General features: G+C 34.2%; 1 protein-coding gene across 4 annotated transcripts in view; it reads right to left on the bottom strand.

Annotated features, from left to right (window-relative positions):
* Positions 1-2,995: 2,995 nt before the first annotated feature.
* PAPOLA (poly(A) polymerase alpha) overlaps positions 2,996-13,810 on the bottom strand; it is a 58,636-nt gene continuing 47,821 nt past the window's right edge. For 3 of the 4 annotated variants that reach the window (XM_060095670.1, XM_060095672.1, XM_060095669.1), the window contains 5 exons: positions 13,158-13,258; positions 12,732-12,952; positions 9,399-9,461; positions 7,239-7,313; positions 2,996-5,131 (listed from right to left, as the gene is read on the bottom strand). In XM_060095670.1, the coding sequence (XP_059951653.1) occupies positions 5,036-5,131; positions 7,239-7,313; positions 9,399-9,461; positions 12,732-12,952; positions 13,158-13,258 (556 nt within the window). In that variant the 3' untranslated portion in view covers positions 2,996-5,035. The remainder of the gene's footprint in view (positions 5,132-7,238; positions 7,314-9,398; positions 9,462-12,731; positions 12,953-13,157; positions 13,259-13,810) is intronic. The other variant, XM_060095671.1, reaches the window with a different exon arrangement.

Raw genomic sequence — 13,810 nt, forward strand, 5'->3', positions numbered from 1 at the left:
TTACAAATTAATGAAAGGAAACGCTTCTAAAAAGCTTGCAGAGAATTTGTAAGAGACTTAAATATTTTTTAACTGGGTCATAATCACATGACTAGTATGAAATTTAAAACATCCAAGTAAAAACTGAGTATACTGTCTAGATAGTTCCAAATACTGAGATGCACGGTACTTAGAGTGATACTTTATCATTGTAACTGTTAATTACATTACACTCAGCCCAAGACTTAAACCTACCATAGGGCAGAATTTACCTTTAATGGGTTTCCCTTTAATCTGTTTTGTATTTCAATCTATTGATGCGATTGTTTGAAAAATATTCCGTATCTGTAAGTAAAACAAATTTTTATGTTTTTAAAGATTCTGATACTATACAACTAAATTGACACTGTTCTAAATAATGCATTTTGCTGTAGTGTGTCTTAGGTAGACTGTCTTAGGGCTGTGATGTCTGTGCTCAGGTGGAAAAGGACCTGCTAAGATCAAAGTGGTAGTGTTAAATTGAAGGCCAGGGTCAATCAGCTCTGGGGCTTCTAGACCTGTTTATTCTACAATGTGAAACAAAACCGACACACCCTTAGGCTTTCCCTGGTCAATGCTGGGACCCATAAGATGGACTGTGGAGGGTTTAGCATAAATCTATTCTCCCCACTAAAAAACAAAAACAACACATAAACAAGAACTCTAAGCTGGAGGGCAAGGAGGAGACTGTTTTTGATTAAAGGCATTATCCTGTACCTTATAAATATCATAGCAAAAAATATAAAGCTTTGATTGGAGCACACACACAGACTGTTCTGTTCTTCATTTCACCTACTAGTGAAATTTAAAGATACCCAAAACAGAAAAAAAGTGTCTTATTTACATTATGTTAAAGTAAGAATATTTTCAACATTAACATTTTAAAAATTAGGTGGTTAAACTCTATAAACCCTTAACAATACTGTGCCCTTTGTAGATATGATTTCTAGCTACCTGAAAACGTGAAGTATTTAAAAAGATGATAACTGGAGAATAAAGTACAATTACAGTCACAACCCTTCACGAAACAAATGTGAGCTTTCTGAAATGTGAACTTGAGCACAGCCTCAATTCTACCCTTTCAGGGAAAGTCCTGTGAATCAGTGGGGGGGGGGGGAGGTGAGGAAAGGAACAATGCACTTAAAGTTCCACCCTTTGCCACAAATATGTTTATGGTTTGATCAGCTGCAATGATGTTCCCAGAACATTAAGACAAAAGCATGTCTCTAAGGAAGAAAAGCAGAAGTTTAAATGACTTCCCAAGTATATGAAATCACTTCTAGAATTAAGTACATACAATCACTTCCAAAATACATGGCTCAGAAATACTGATGCCATCTTTTTGGTGCCAATAAAGCTATATAAAATGTCACAAGAATTTTTAAACTGATGAGTACGGAGAAAGGATGAATAAACTGATTCTACAAATGAGAAACATATCGCACAGAATTAAACAGACCACTTCTCTCTATATGGCTGAAGGTCATGTTTATTATAGAACACACTTAATATTTCACTTGCCAAGTTCAGGTCTGCACTGAGACAGCATCCATTTGTGAGTTTGGTTTGAAGAAAAGCTAACAGAAAAGAAACAGAGTGGAGAATTAAAAAAATAAAAAAAGCAAAAACATACAATTCAGGCTAAAAGGCAACTAATTTTCCTTGTACTCTATTCTTTTATTAGAATTAAAATAGGCAAAAGTATAACCAAAGGATTGTTCAATGCCTTTTTAGGTAAACAGTTTATCTTTTTGTTTAAATGCACTGAAGTGCACTAACAGTTAATATTTCCAGGGCTTGGTCTACAAGTTCGTGTGTATTAATGATTTATCCTTTCATGTATCAATTACTACTTGCAGCTGCTGATCATTTATTGCCACCTTGAGTGCAGCCAGAATTAATACTACGCAGAGCTCTAAAACATTTTTCTGTGTGGAGAAAAAAAGAGGTGTTAATTAGGAAAATACAAACTTTATTCCAGAATATACCCAAAGCCACCAAACACAACTTTCAATTATCATTTTACTAATTCAGCAAGATCCATGAAATGCCAAAAGTCTATGTGGGTGATAAAACTCAGAAAGTTGTGATATTCATTCCCATGTTGAGGTGTCTGTCAGAGTAGAGGAAGTATGGCAAGCTCTACTCTGTAGGTGTTAACAATGGCACCAAGGGTAATTTTTGCAATATTTTCCCTTTTACTGAATAGTCCCAAGTTAAATGTTATTTTAATAAAAGGTTATTCTACATTGCAGTCATATATTTTTACATATAGTAAAGGTATTAGAATTTGGAATTTCAGGAATGAAAATATGCACAATTGCATGTCCCTTGAAATAACCTAGCATAAGGAGGTCCATCCCTCCATTCAAAGCATTTAAGATAACCATACTCAAAAGCTGGCCATCACATGCATACAGAGCAGTTCATTCCTAACCCTCCTAACCCACAGTTAAGTATGTTGACCATTTAAGGGTTTAAGAAATGTAGAATCTGATTTGCATTTAGTAAAATGAGAAACAGGATCCTAAATTCACTGAAAAACAACAGTGCCACCTGCTGACATTGGAGATAAAGCACCAACTGCTTTGAAAACCACCAGCTCTGAAAAGGAAGCACATCAACAGTACACTGTCTACATGCATGGAATAAATACAAAGAAAAGATACAGTGTCTATATAAACAGAATAAATATTTTGGACGGTGGGTGAGTTAAAAGTTAATTATTAAGTACTACATTCATGTTTTCCTCCCTAATGATCAACTATATGAAAAACAAATACCTGATTATGTGAGATATCAATTAACACTAGGTTGCTGCTAACAGCACAATTAACCAGATATAAATCTTTTCTAAATGTAACCAAAGTAAATTCTTTGGCAAATCTTCACTTAGAGCTATAACTTACAAGTAGAAATAATAATATCACTGAAAAAAACAAAGAACAGTCAAAAGAAACCAGCCAACTGTGGGATTGTGCTGTTTTTTTTTTTTATTGTGTTTTCAATGGAGAAATACATCATCTGTTTACAAAATAGCTCTTGAAAAATACAAGGAGTACAGATACTATAAAACAAAGCAAACTCCAGTCATGAGACACTACGTACATCATGCGAAAGCAACAGTCTGATCTCCAAGTTATGAAAACTAGAATTAAAAAGTCACTACACAGAAAAGGTCCAAGTTCCCAGCTTGGCAAAACTTGGGTGCAGTTACATGAAACATTTAATAAACTGAATTCTTTTTCCCCAATGTGTAAACAAAATGACAAGACTAATAAATCTGTGCCTGGCAATTTCAATCTAACTCTGAAGCTACACAGAACACACAGACACCTTGTAGACTTTACCTGTTAGTCTGACCATCTTTTCTTCTTAGGTGGTAGGAGGAAGGGCAAGGTGACTGTGCAGAGCAAAGATGTGGGAAGTAGAAATACTGTATACTAGACATTACAAAGTATGGTGAAAAGAAAGCCTCAATTAATGCATAGCCTAAGGGGGAAAAGACTACACTCCAACTTCGGAAAATTAATTTAGAAGGATAGGGGAAGAGTTTAAGTAATTGCAGTTTAACATGAAAAATGCACGTGATAGGGTGGAGCACAATGGAGGATTCATAAAACATGCTCATCAGAAAAATCTGTTAGGTTTGCTTTGTCCAGATTAAGAAAGAATAACTAAGCTTATCAACATCTGGCATCCCTCATATTCTGTAAAGATGAATGCTCTGCTGCTTACTTATGTGGAATTACTTATTGATAGGATAAAACAAAACAAAAAAAGGAGAGCTGACTAGATGTCAAGTGCTTGCTAGAAATGATGTTTAAATGTGTCTACATGTAAAATTTACTGACAAATTTTGGTCAACCATTTAAAAATAAAAATATGTTTAAAATTCTTGGAGGAAATGCCTTTTTGTCCACACGTTTAAAATTGAAAATCAACTTTACTATAGTCAGGAGTTCTGTGGAGTGTACAAAATTCCTCATATTTAGAGATCAAATGGCCGTCCAAGATAGATATCATGTTTCACAGGCATTATTTTTAGTCACCCTACAATTTCAGCCATGGGACCAAAATTTAGTGTTCTGTGCCATGCGGCCACAGGGTCACTGGTTTCACACCATGGCTTAAGAAAATACTGGCATTTTGTTTTTTATGAAAGAAGTCCTACCTTATGCATACAAGCAAAAAGGGGAGAAGAAAAAGAACGGGGAGGGAGCGAAACCTTTGTTTCAAAGACAAGATATTGAAGGCAAAAGAATATGGAGCTTTAACAAGCTCAAAGAAAGATATTCGTTGGCTGATCGCTGATTTGTATGCACTCTAAACAATTCTATAAATAAAACCAATATAGCATTTCTTAATCATGACCCCATCAAAACGAAGTATCTCCTAATTATTCTTTCAATGTCAAATATATACCCTAGAGTTGACAATTCATTTTCAAAGGTTACAGCTACCTCATAGGGATTGAACTAGATGTACTCTTATCCTTTCTCTGAAGTATAACAGTACACCACTGCACAATGGCATCCAATTTGAAGACTAATGGTAAAGGAAATTCTTCAGGAAAAAATGAAAATTCATCAAGCTGAAAATCTAAAATTAGTTCTACTTTCTAATAAAAAAAATACATAAAAGTGCATCATCACAATAAGGAATTCTTACGCCAGTTTGTATTGCAAATTTTCCAAACAATGCAGCAAACATAAACCCAGTCCAGATGTCAATTATGAATACAAATATAGCTTGAGGTTTTTTTTTTTTTAAAGGCAGTAATTTTTTGAAATAGTTAATGCAACTGTTGCTAACACAATAATAATAGTACTCCTGGCTTCACATACTAACCTGGACTTCCGATCAAGTGCTGATTAGCCCAGTAAGGGAGGTCACAAAAAAAACCTAAATCCATTTTCAGTCATGTCTAGTCTTGTACCCTCCATTCGCCTTTTTTAGCATTTGAAGACAACAGGTTGAGTTGGCAGATATTGTTTATGGACCCCTGAGGTTGTTTTTACCGATTCAATCTCAGTTTTATTGAATTCTTGATAACAGGAATAGGATTTGCAGGGAGAGCAGGGATATCAGAAAGGTCTGTACTGGATGTTTTCTGAGAATAAAAGCAAAGAACACAACATTGTTCAAAGTACTATAACTTAACAATGAGATTTACTTCTCACTGCTTTACTTCCTAAGAAATGGATAGGACCTTATCATAACTATTAAAAATTTAAAGAAAAACACTCCAAAATGCTTTCAAAATGGAGTGTAAATAAACATGCCTATTACTATGAAATTGTTTGTTCTAACACTTGTAGAAATTTTCAAATAAGTAGCAGTATTTTAGTAATATTTTAGCAATATACAAAACCTAATTTCAAATACAGCTTTAATAAACACACTCCTCCAACAATCACCTAAAATATACTTATTAAGTTCATGTTAAGTTATGTTTACTTGTAATAACACTAACAGCTGTAATATTAACTGGCATTGGAGCACCCCCATGTGGGAGAATACTTAAAGTTCACCTTTTACACAGGAGCAGCAGTAACAGTTAACAGTAGTGAATGTATTATTTTCTGACCCTGTAAATTAAAAATTAAATCTATACAACTGAGCAATAATTTGATTATTCAAAGTTTAGGGAGGTCTTATTATGTTAAAAACAATTAAATAACAAAGCCTTCTTTAACATCCAAAAACATAGAGATGGCATTTTTAAGTGTTTTATTATGGAAAATTCCAAACATACACAAAAATAGAGCATTATATAATGAATGCCTATGTATTCATTATCCAACTTCATCAACTGTCAAATCAAAGCCAATCCACAGTCCTCCCACCTTCACTCCCAGATTATTCTGAAGCAAATCCCAGAGATCCTATCATTTCATCTGTAAATATTTCAAGTTTATCTCAAAACAAGGATTCACTGTTAGACACAGTCAGAATATTATAATCACCTCCCCAGAAATAAATATGCCCCTTATGTCACCAAATATAGGGATGTATTTTTTAAAAACTTTTAAAATCAATATAATCATTCCTTTTATATTATATAACTGGGTGATTTTTTTCTCTCAATGGCTCTAAGGATCTTTTCATTAGAAAGAAAACTCTAATTCCTTATCAAAATATCTAAAAGGCAAATACCCACGGGTACGAATCATGATGGCGATGAAGTCAATAAGACAAACTATGAAAATAGTTCCCTAGAGATTAATGTGGCAAACCAAAAGGCATGCAATTATAACCACAGAACTTAAGTTTGACAAACAAGTTTGTCCATGTATCAGTATCAAACACAACACTTCCTAATGTTGTTGGGAGTTACTCCACCTCACAAAATTTTTATTAGGTAAAGGCTATGAAAATAAAAGACATTTCAGAAAGTAGTCATAATATTTATATCATTAGGGACTATGAATGTTAATAGCCAGCAAAAACACGTTGTAAAATGATCACATTAAAATAACTCTGAACCACAAAGCAGCACAGTATCACTGTATCATCAGTTCAGCAGCATCACCGGGCAGCAGTTGTCATCTCAGTTATTTTGTAGAGGTTAACCAGTTTAATGTCTACTTAAAGAAAATATTTACTTTACGTCAGAGTTTGACCTAGACTTTGGGGTATATTCAATTTGAAAGGATTCAAGAAGAAAACAATTATTTCACAAACAAAATGAAGGTTCACAAATCAATGAAAAGAGTCCAGGTGCCTACTGTATGCAAGGGACTGTCACAAGTAGAATTTCTAGGACAAATGAAAAAATAATTTTAAAGAACTATGGATTACACTAAATTAATAATTGAAAATCAGAGGTGAAAAGTGGGGCAGAAGCACATCTTGAAAATTAAAAGGTATTATTTAAAAAATCCATGAAGAATGGTTTTAAGTTCTAATTTAAATTTCCCTCTCTGACCTATAAACAAAACCTCTACGTGAAGACTACACATTGTGCAGTGAGGATTTAAATGATTTGCAATATCAAATAATATGTAAGGGGATGAGTTAGCATCTTGGCAGTGCAAAAGAACGGTTCCATCATATCCAGTGCTCCACCTCTGAACACAATAAATACATTTGCAGGCTAGCAATTACTTTCACAAAGATAACTTTATTAAACTTCTGTATATGCTCATTTTAATTCATTATACAACACTAATCTTAACAACATTTATAAAATTCTCCTTGCTTTTTGCACTTAGTACCTGAGAGGCCAACAGGGAAGCCGCTGTCTGAATGGTTTCTGATTGAGTTGTACTTGTCTCTGTATCAAGTTGTTCCTGTGAGACAAAGAGGACGGGGGAGGAAAGAGACTTAAAAAAGGATAAAAGAACATAACTGGGTTTGGTGGCTAATAAAAAAGACAAATTGGAAGACAGGAGGGATCAACAGAAAGATGTGACTACATTACAAAATCATCTATCAGCATCAAAGGGTTAATCATCAAAAAAAGCCTCGTAGGTTACTTAACCATTTCAGATACACATATATTTCTATTTGCCTACTTAAACCTTATAAGGCATGGTCAAAATATCTCATGACTTTCCAACCAACTCCAACTTGGACATTGTAAACAAGCACTAATTAAAGACACATACATGCATATTATAAAACGTTGCCCAGACAATAATTAACAAGAATATAAACCCAAGCTCAGCTTTAGCTATGTGAAAAAAATAAAACCCATTCAGTATTATTAAATAAAATTACCCAGAAGCACAAAAACTGCTCCCAGGCCTTTAATTAAAAGTAGAAAATGTCTCTAAAACATTCCTCCTTCCTTTTGGTTTCTCTTCCCCGTCTCAATAACCAATGCACTGATTCTACTCTAAGAATCATCAGAAAATACAGGGTGAACTGTTGTCATTCCACTGCTCTAACCTTTTTTAAAGCAGTGTCCCCAAATAATACATATACACACACACAAATGAAAATAAACATACAAAAATTTGAATTTCTATAAAACTATATAATAATAATGAAATACCAAATTTCTCCTATGAAATTGAAAAGGGTAAACAGTGTACTAGAAATGGAAGACTGCAGTCTCTCTGAAGCACAACTTAGCAATACATATTAAGTTTTAAAAGCATCTATTTGTCCCAGTAATTCCTCTTTCATTAATTTATCCTAATAAAATAAACATAAATGTATGGCAGGTATTTAGCTACAGCCAACATTACAGTAGAAAAGCGCAACTTCCTTTTTTAACAGAAACAATTGTTAACAATAGGGAACTGGTTGAATAAAATATGGTAACAGCCTTAAGACAGCATTCTATGCAGCTATTAGTAATATTTGTCAATTATGCAATGGCATGAACAATTTTTCTTGGTTTACAGAGTGAATAAAGATTTGAAAGCAAAACGTACTGGTATATATGCACACACAAAATTTATAGACACCGAAAGAATACTTGCTAAAATATCTATCATGGAAATCAGGATAATTTGGGGAAAGGAGAAAGATTTCCAGTTTTTCTACAACAAGGAGAAAAAAGTTAAAAGTCTTCAGTACATTTCAGTTTCTGAAAAAATGACGTTCAAAGTCTAATACTTTGGCTAAACCAATCTTTCCCACCCCATTTACCTTGATTCAAGCCCCTTGTGCCACAGCTTCTAGCCAGAACTGTGTGCCAAAAACTGGTTCTCTAAACATACCACACTCTCACCCCAATAGTGAGATGAACTTCTCATCCTGTCCTACCCCAAATCCTATGTATCCTTCAAGGACGACCCCAAATCCTATGTCTTCCTTCTATGAAGCCTTTACTAATTCTGCAGTCTTGCCTCTCACCACCCCCACCATCCTCAATTACTTTTTCTCTGATAACATAATTAACCACTGCTACCCCTTATCTTCTCTACTTATAAGTTCCATTAAAAACAGGAACGGGCCTCCCTGGTGGCGCAGTGGTTGAGAGTCCGCCTGCCGATGCAGGGGACACGGGTTCGTGCCCCGATCCCGGAGGATCCCACATGCCGCGGAGCGGCTGGGCCCGCGAGCCATGGCCGCGGAGCCTGTGTGTCCGGAGCCTGTGCTCCGCAACGGGAGAGGCCACAGCAGTGAGAGGCCCGCGTACAGCAAAAAAAAAAAAAAAAAAAAAAAAACAGGAACATCTCACTCATCACTCTATTCCATTTAGCATCCACCAGATAACCCCACATCTAGTAGGACCTCATACACTTGAGGAATTAAATTTCAGTGCTATAAATTAACACTAAAAAGGGACAAACACTTCTCTAAAAACAATATTGAAAACCTAAAACCTACAGAACGAAATACAGTGCAATATTATAAAGACATTTCTATCACATCTTCTGTACTCTTAATTGTGAATGTATTCCAAGGCTAAATTAGTATACCTTTGTTTCTGTTTTATCATGTCCACTCAAAGCAAGACAGTTAGCATCTTCACTTGTTTCATCCTGTTTTTAAAAAAAAAAGCTTTATTCTCTAAAATGAAAATTTAGATTATTTGCCAATCAATGCTTTAATTTATAAAAATTTTAAAGTATAAAAATAATTAACCTGTAAGATCGATCAAGTATGTCCTTAAAATATGTTACTGGTTCACTTAAAATTATTTTTCATGTTAACCAATTTGGCTTCAGTTTCTACCAAAATTTTAAAAAAGAACACGAGGAAAACTGTTATTGTTGATCATCACCACCTGAAGTATATTCCCCAAACCACTAAGTTCATAAAATATTTTTTGTAAGGAAGAGGAAAAAAAGAGTTCCTTGATCAAACAACTTAGGAACTTGGAATACTATCACCCCCTTTCTGGGAGATTCACACACATTAGCACATAAAAGGTTCTGAGAAGTTCTAGAAAGAATCTTCTCTTTAACTTTCCTAAACTTAACCACAGAATCCTCCTGGCTTAGTAAGTCTTATTAACATCCTGAAGGAGGTCTGATCAGTATATGTACCGATATATATATCACACACAAATATATATGGTGATAATATACTGTAGATGTGTTTTTGAAATATTTATGGTTGAAATGACATGCCTGGGATTTGCTTCATAACAATGGGAAAGGGAGTAGATTTATAGATGAAGGAAGACTGGCCTTGAGTTGTTAACCATTAAAGCTAAGTGATGTAAATGTAACTTGTTCATTACAACTTTGTACATGTTTGAAATATTCCATGACTTTAAATATATATATACATATAGCATCATTTAGCCATATAATTCAGGTGACAAGGCAAACTTTTTTCTATTTTAATTTTACATTTCTACCATCTGTATGTATTTGAAAAGCTTTAGTATGTGATAAAAATTAAGTAGAACTAAAGTACTTGACAATACCTGAAACTCTCCTATCTGTATACATGTTAGTATATTATTAATTGAGTAGGACCAGTGTTTCTTTCTGGTTTACTAAAATTTCTAATACCAAGTACTCATTAACAGAGAATGAACGACCCACTAGGAGACCTTCAAAATCAGAATATTTGTAATAATCTTCTTCAACTTTAGTACCATGAGATTTAGGCCCGGGTTCTAATCCTGGCTCTGACTTTAATTAGCTTTATAAACAGGAAAGCTATTGAACCTCAAGTTCTTCTGGGAAAGGAGGAGATTAGTCTATGAGATAACCTAAAATCCTAAGATCCCTTCCATATCTTAAAATGCTATTTTTGTTAGTCAACTCCATGGAGCTGCCATAAGCAGGACTCAAACTGTGAGAAAATACATAGTACAGAAAATTACTGGGGACAAGGCGCAGGGAGTGATGAACCTATATTTTTAAAGATACTTAAGAAACATGAATCAAGGATCTTAATTTACTTACAGATTTGAACAAATAATAACTACTTAAAAAAAAAAAAAGCAATGACATAATCAGGGACATTTGAGCCCTGACTAGATATTTGATATTAATGAATTGTTCATTTTTTTAGGCGGGTTTACTTTGTTTATACTTTTCTCTTTGTAATTATTATCTTTTAGATACATGATTTTAAAAATACTAAGGAAATGATATGACTGAAGTCTGGATTTTGCATCTAAATAATGCAAGTACAGGGGAAATGGAAAAGAAAAATAATTAAGGGTATAGTGGCTGAATTCACTATACCTGAAATTGCATGAGGGGTACATGGGTACATGAAATGATTCTCTTGTGTATATTTAAACTTTTCTGTACTAAGTTTAAAAATCCTATATTCCTATTGCCTCTCTAAACTAGACATGAAACATGAGTGTTTTCTACCAAGGTAAGTGCAAATGAAATTATAAGCATTGTACTGATATACATTTTGGAACTCTCACATGGTAAGGAATGAAGCCTTTAACATTAAGGAAACAGAATGACAGGTATCTAGAGTCAGGCCTACATATACCTCACTAAGGCGAAAAGAAATGTGAATTCTGAAATGCTGACAACTCCCAACAAGTATCAATAAACGGAAAGTGGCATTACACCAAAACTACATTCTTAGGTTGCTGTACAACACAATCATGTAGAACGGGGGCTTTTAATAAAAGACTACTAGGCCTGGAAAGTCCGATTCAGTGTATCTGGAGGCCCTAAAATCTGTATTTTAAAAAACAAAAACAAAACAACAAACCCTGAAAAACTAATTCTGATGTACAACTGAGGTTGAAAATCACTGCCTTAAGAGATAATTACAGAGACAAATGGATTTCAGAATACATGGTGTAAGATATGATATACCATGCCCATTTTTCATTCTCATTTAGCATCATCAAGTGACAAAATTCATTAAATTATTCATGTGTAGTTAACAGTGACTGTTTCCAAAAAAAATCTAAAACAAAAGGATTCAGAATAAGCTAGAAGTACTACTTACAAAGACAATAATCTTTCACTATTAAAAATCAAAACACTGCATAAAATACCTAGTTTTTTCCACCATTCTAAAGAAACTTTCATGTAATGCATAAGTTCCTAAATAAAAAATTATCAACCAAAAATCACAACAAAACTGGTGTTTTTTGGGCTATCATCTCTTGGACAATGGTGAAAGTTTAATTAATAGAAAAACACAATGAGAGTGACTCCAGGGAACAATGAAAGTGTGACATAAGGCTACTTCTATTTTAAGACAAACATCAAAATCAGTGTACACTTTTAATGGTTTTCCTAAAACTATCTGAGACTTTGACAAGGTAAACCAGCCACTATAAAAAGTGGAAGTATTGTTAGAAAATTTCCTAAAGGGCTGGAGGATACAATCATTCAAGGTACCAAAACTAATCTGACTTCGCAGCTTATGGTCAGTCATTCAATAAGAATTCCCTGAGAACCCCTCATATTCAGTGACCCCGTAATACCAAGTACAGTGTAGAAGCTCCAAAACACCACCTGGATCAAAGAAGCAAAAAACTGTGTCCAAAGGGGCCACCAAAGAATTGGTACACATGAAACATACAGTTATGAGAGAATAATAAATTAAGATGAGATGTAAATCCATGCGAAGTTGTGTTACAGCCTAGACACGTTATAGAAATTTAAACAAGAAACACAGCTTTATGAAAGAGTTAGACACTGTAAAGAGTAGAAAAGGGTGAAAAGAACTATGGCATTGAAGCACTACCTAAAAATAATCTAAAAGCTTTCCTCCATGCTGCCTCTCAACTTGGGCTCACAAAGGTTTTCTTCCACTGGATTTTAAAACAGGTAAGGTGGTATTCCCATGGCTAACTAATATATAGATACCTCTTCTGTTTTGGTTTTCTTGGGACTCTCCTCTTTATGAGGTGAGGATGTCCTCTTGACTCCTACTATAGGATTAGGTGTCTTTGTTGCTGCATTTCCTGAAGGTCTTGGTGGTGGGTTTACCAGACGTGTTGAAGAAACAACTCTGGAGACCGTAGGCTTTGGTGGTGATGAAATGGCTGGTTGTGTGGCAGTTTGAGGAATGCTTTCACTCGATGTACCTAAGTAGTAAGTACATAAATACATAAAAGTTAAATCATATCAACATCAGTAAAGCTTTTTTATTTTATTCAAAAGTTTATAGGTAAATAATAAAATGGTATTAAAAAACTGAATTCAAGCTACTTAACTAACAAAGCCATCTTTCAAAATGAAAGCTACAACCAAATATAATGCAAGTATTTTCAAATCTGTCAATCTCCTTACCCCCTGAGCTTTCACTGGAATTTACTTGTGGCACAGAAACTTCAGTAGCCTGTATGTTGGTCACAGATGCTGCTGTTACAGCTGGAGCAGGACTGTTTCTGCTAAAAATGGGGAAAAAAATAAAAAGTGAAAAAAGCAAAGAGAGATGTATAAAATTCAATAATAAAATGTAGTATGTGCAGAAGTTATTCTCTAAAGTAAATGATTCTTTAGTTTTACTTCTCATACATACATATACATCAGTAACTAACTTTATTTCATAAAATATAATCAACAATCAAAAGCACAGAAACACTCTAAAGCAGTGCTAGTCAACAGAACTTCCTATAACTATGACCTATACCTATGCTACCCAATATGGTGGCCACTATACAGATGTAGCTACTCTACACTTGAAACAGAACTAGTGGGAAATAGAATGTTTAATTTCATTTAATATTAATTAAGTTTAAACTGCCGCATGTGGCTAGTGACTAACATATTTGACAGAACAGCTAAAAAAAATCTGTTCTTATTTGACTTGGGGTAATTGACTTAAATGATTTGGGGTATAAGAAAATATGATCAAAAGCTGTAAAGAAGAAAATGGTCTGAGAATTAGAAATAAGTTTCTGCATACAAAACGTAAAGGTTCATGAAACGCTAAAAGCCCA

The sequence above is a fragment of the Mesoplodon densirostris genome, chromosome 4 (genome assembly GCF_025265405.1).
Source record: "Mesoplodon densirostris isolate mMesDen1 chromosome 4, mMesDen1 primary haplotype, whole genome shotgun sequence".
Lineage (NCBI taxonomy): Eukaryota > Metazoa > Chordata > Mammalia > Artiodactyla > Ziphiidae > Mesoplodon > Mesoplodon densirostris.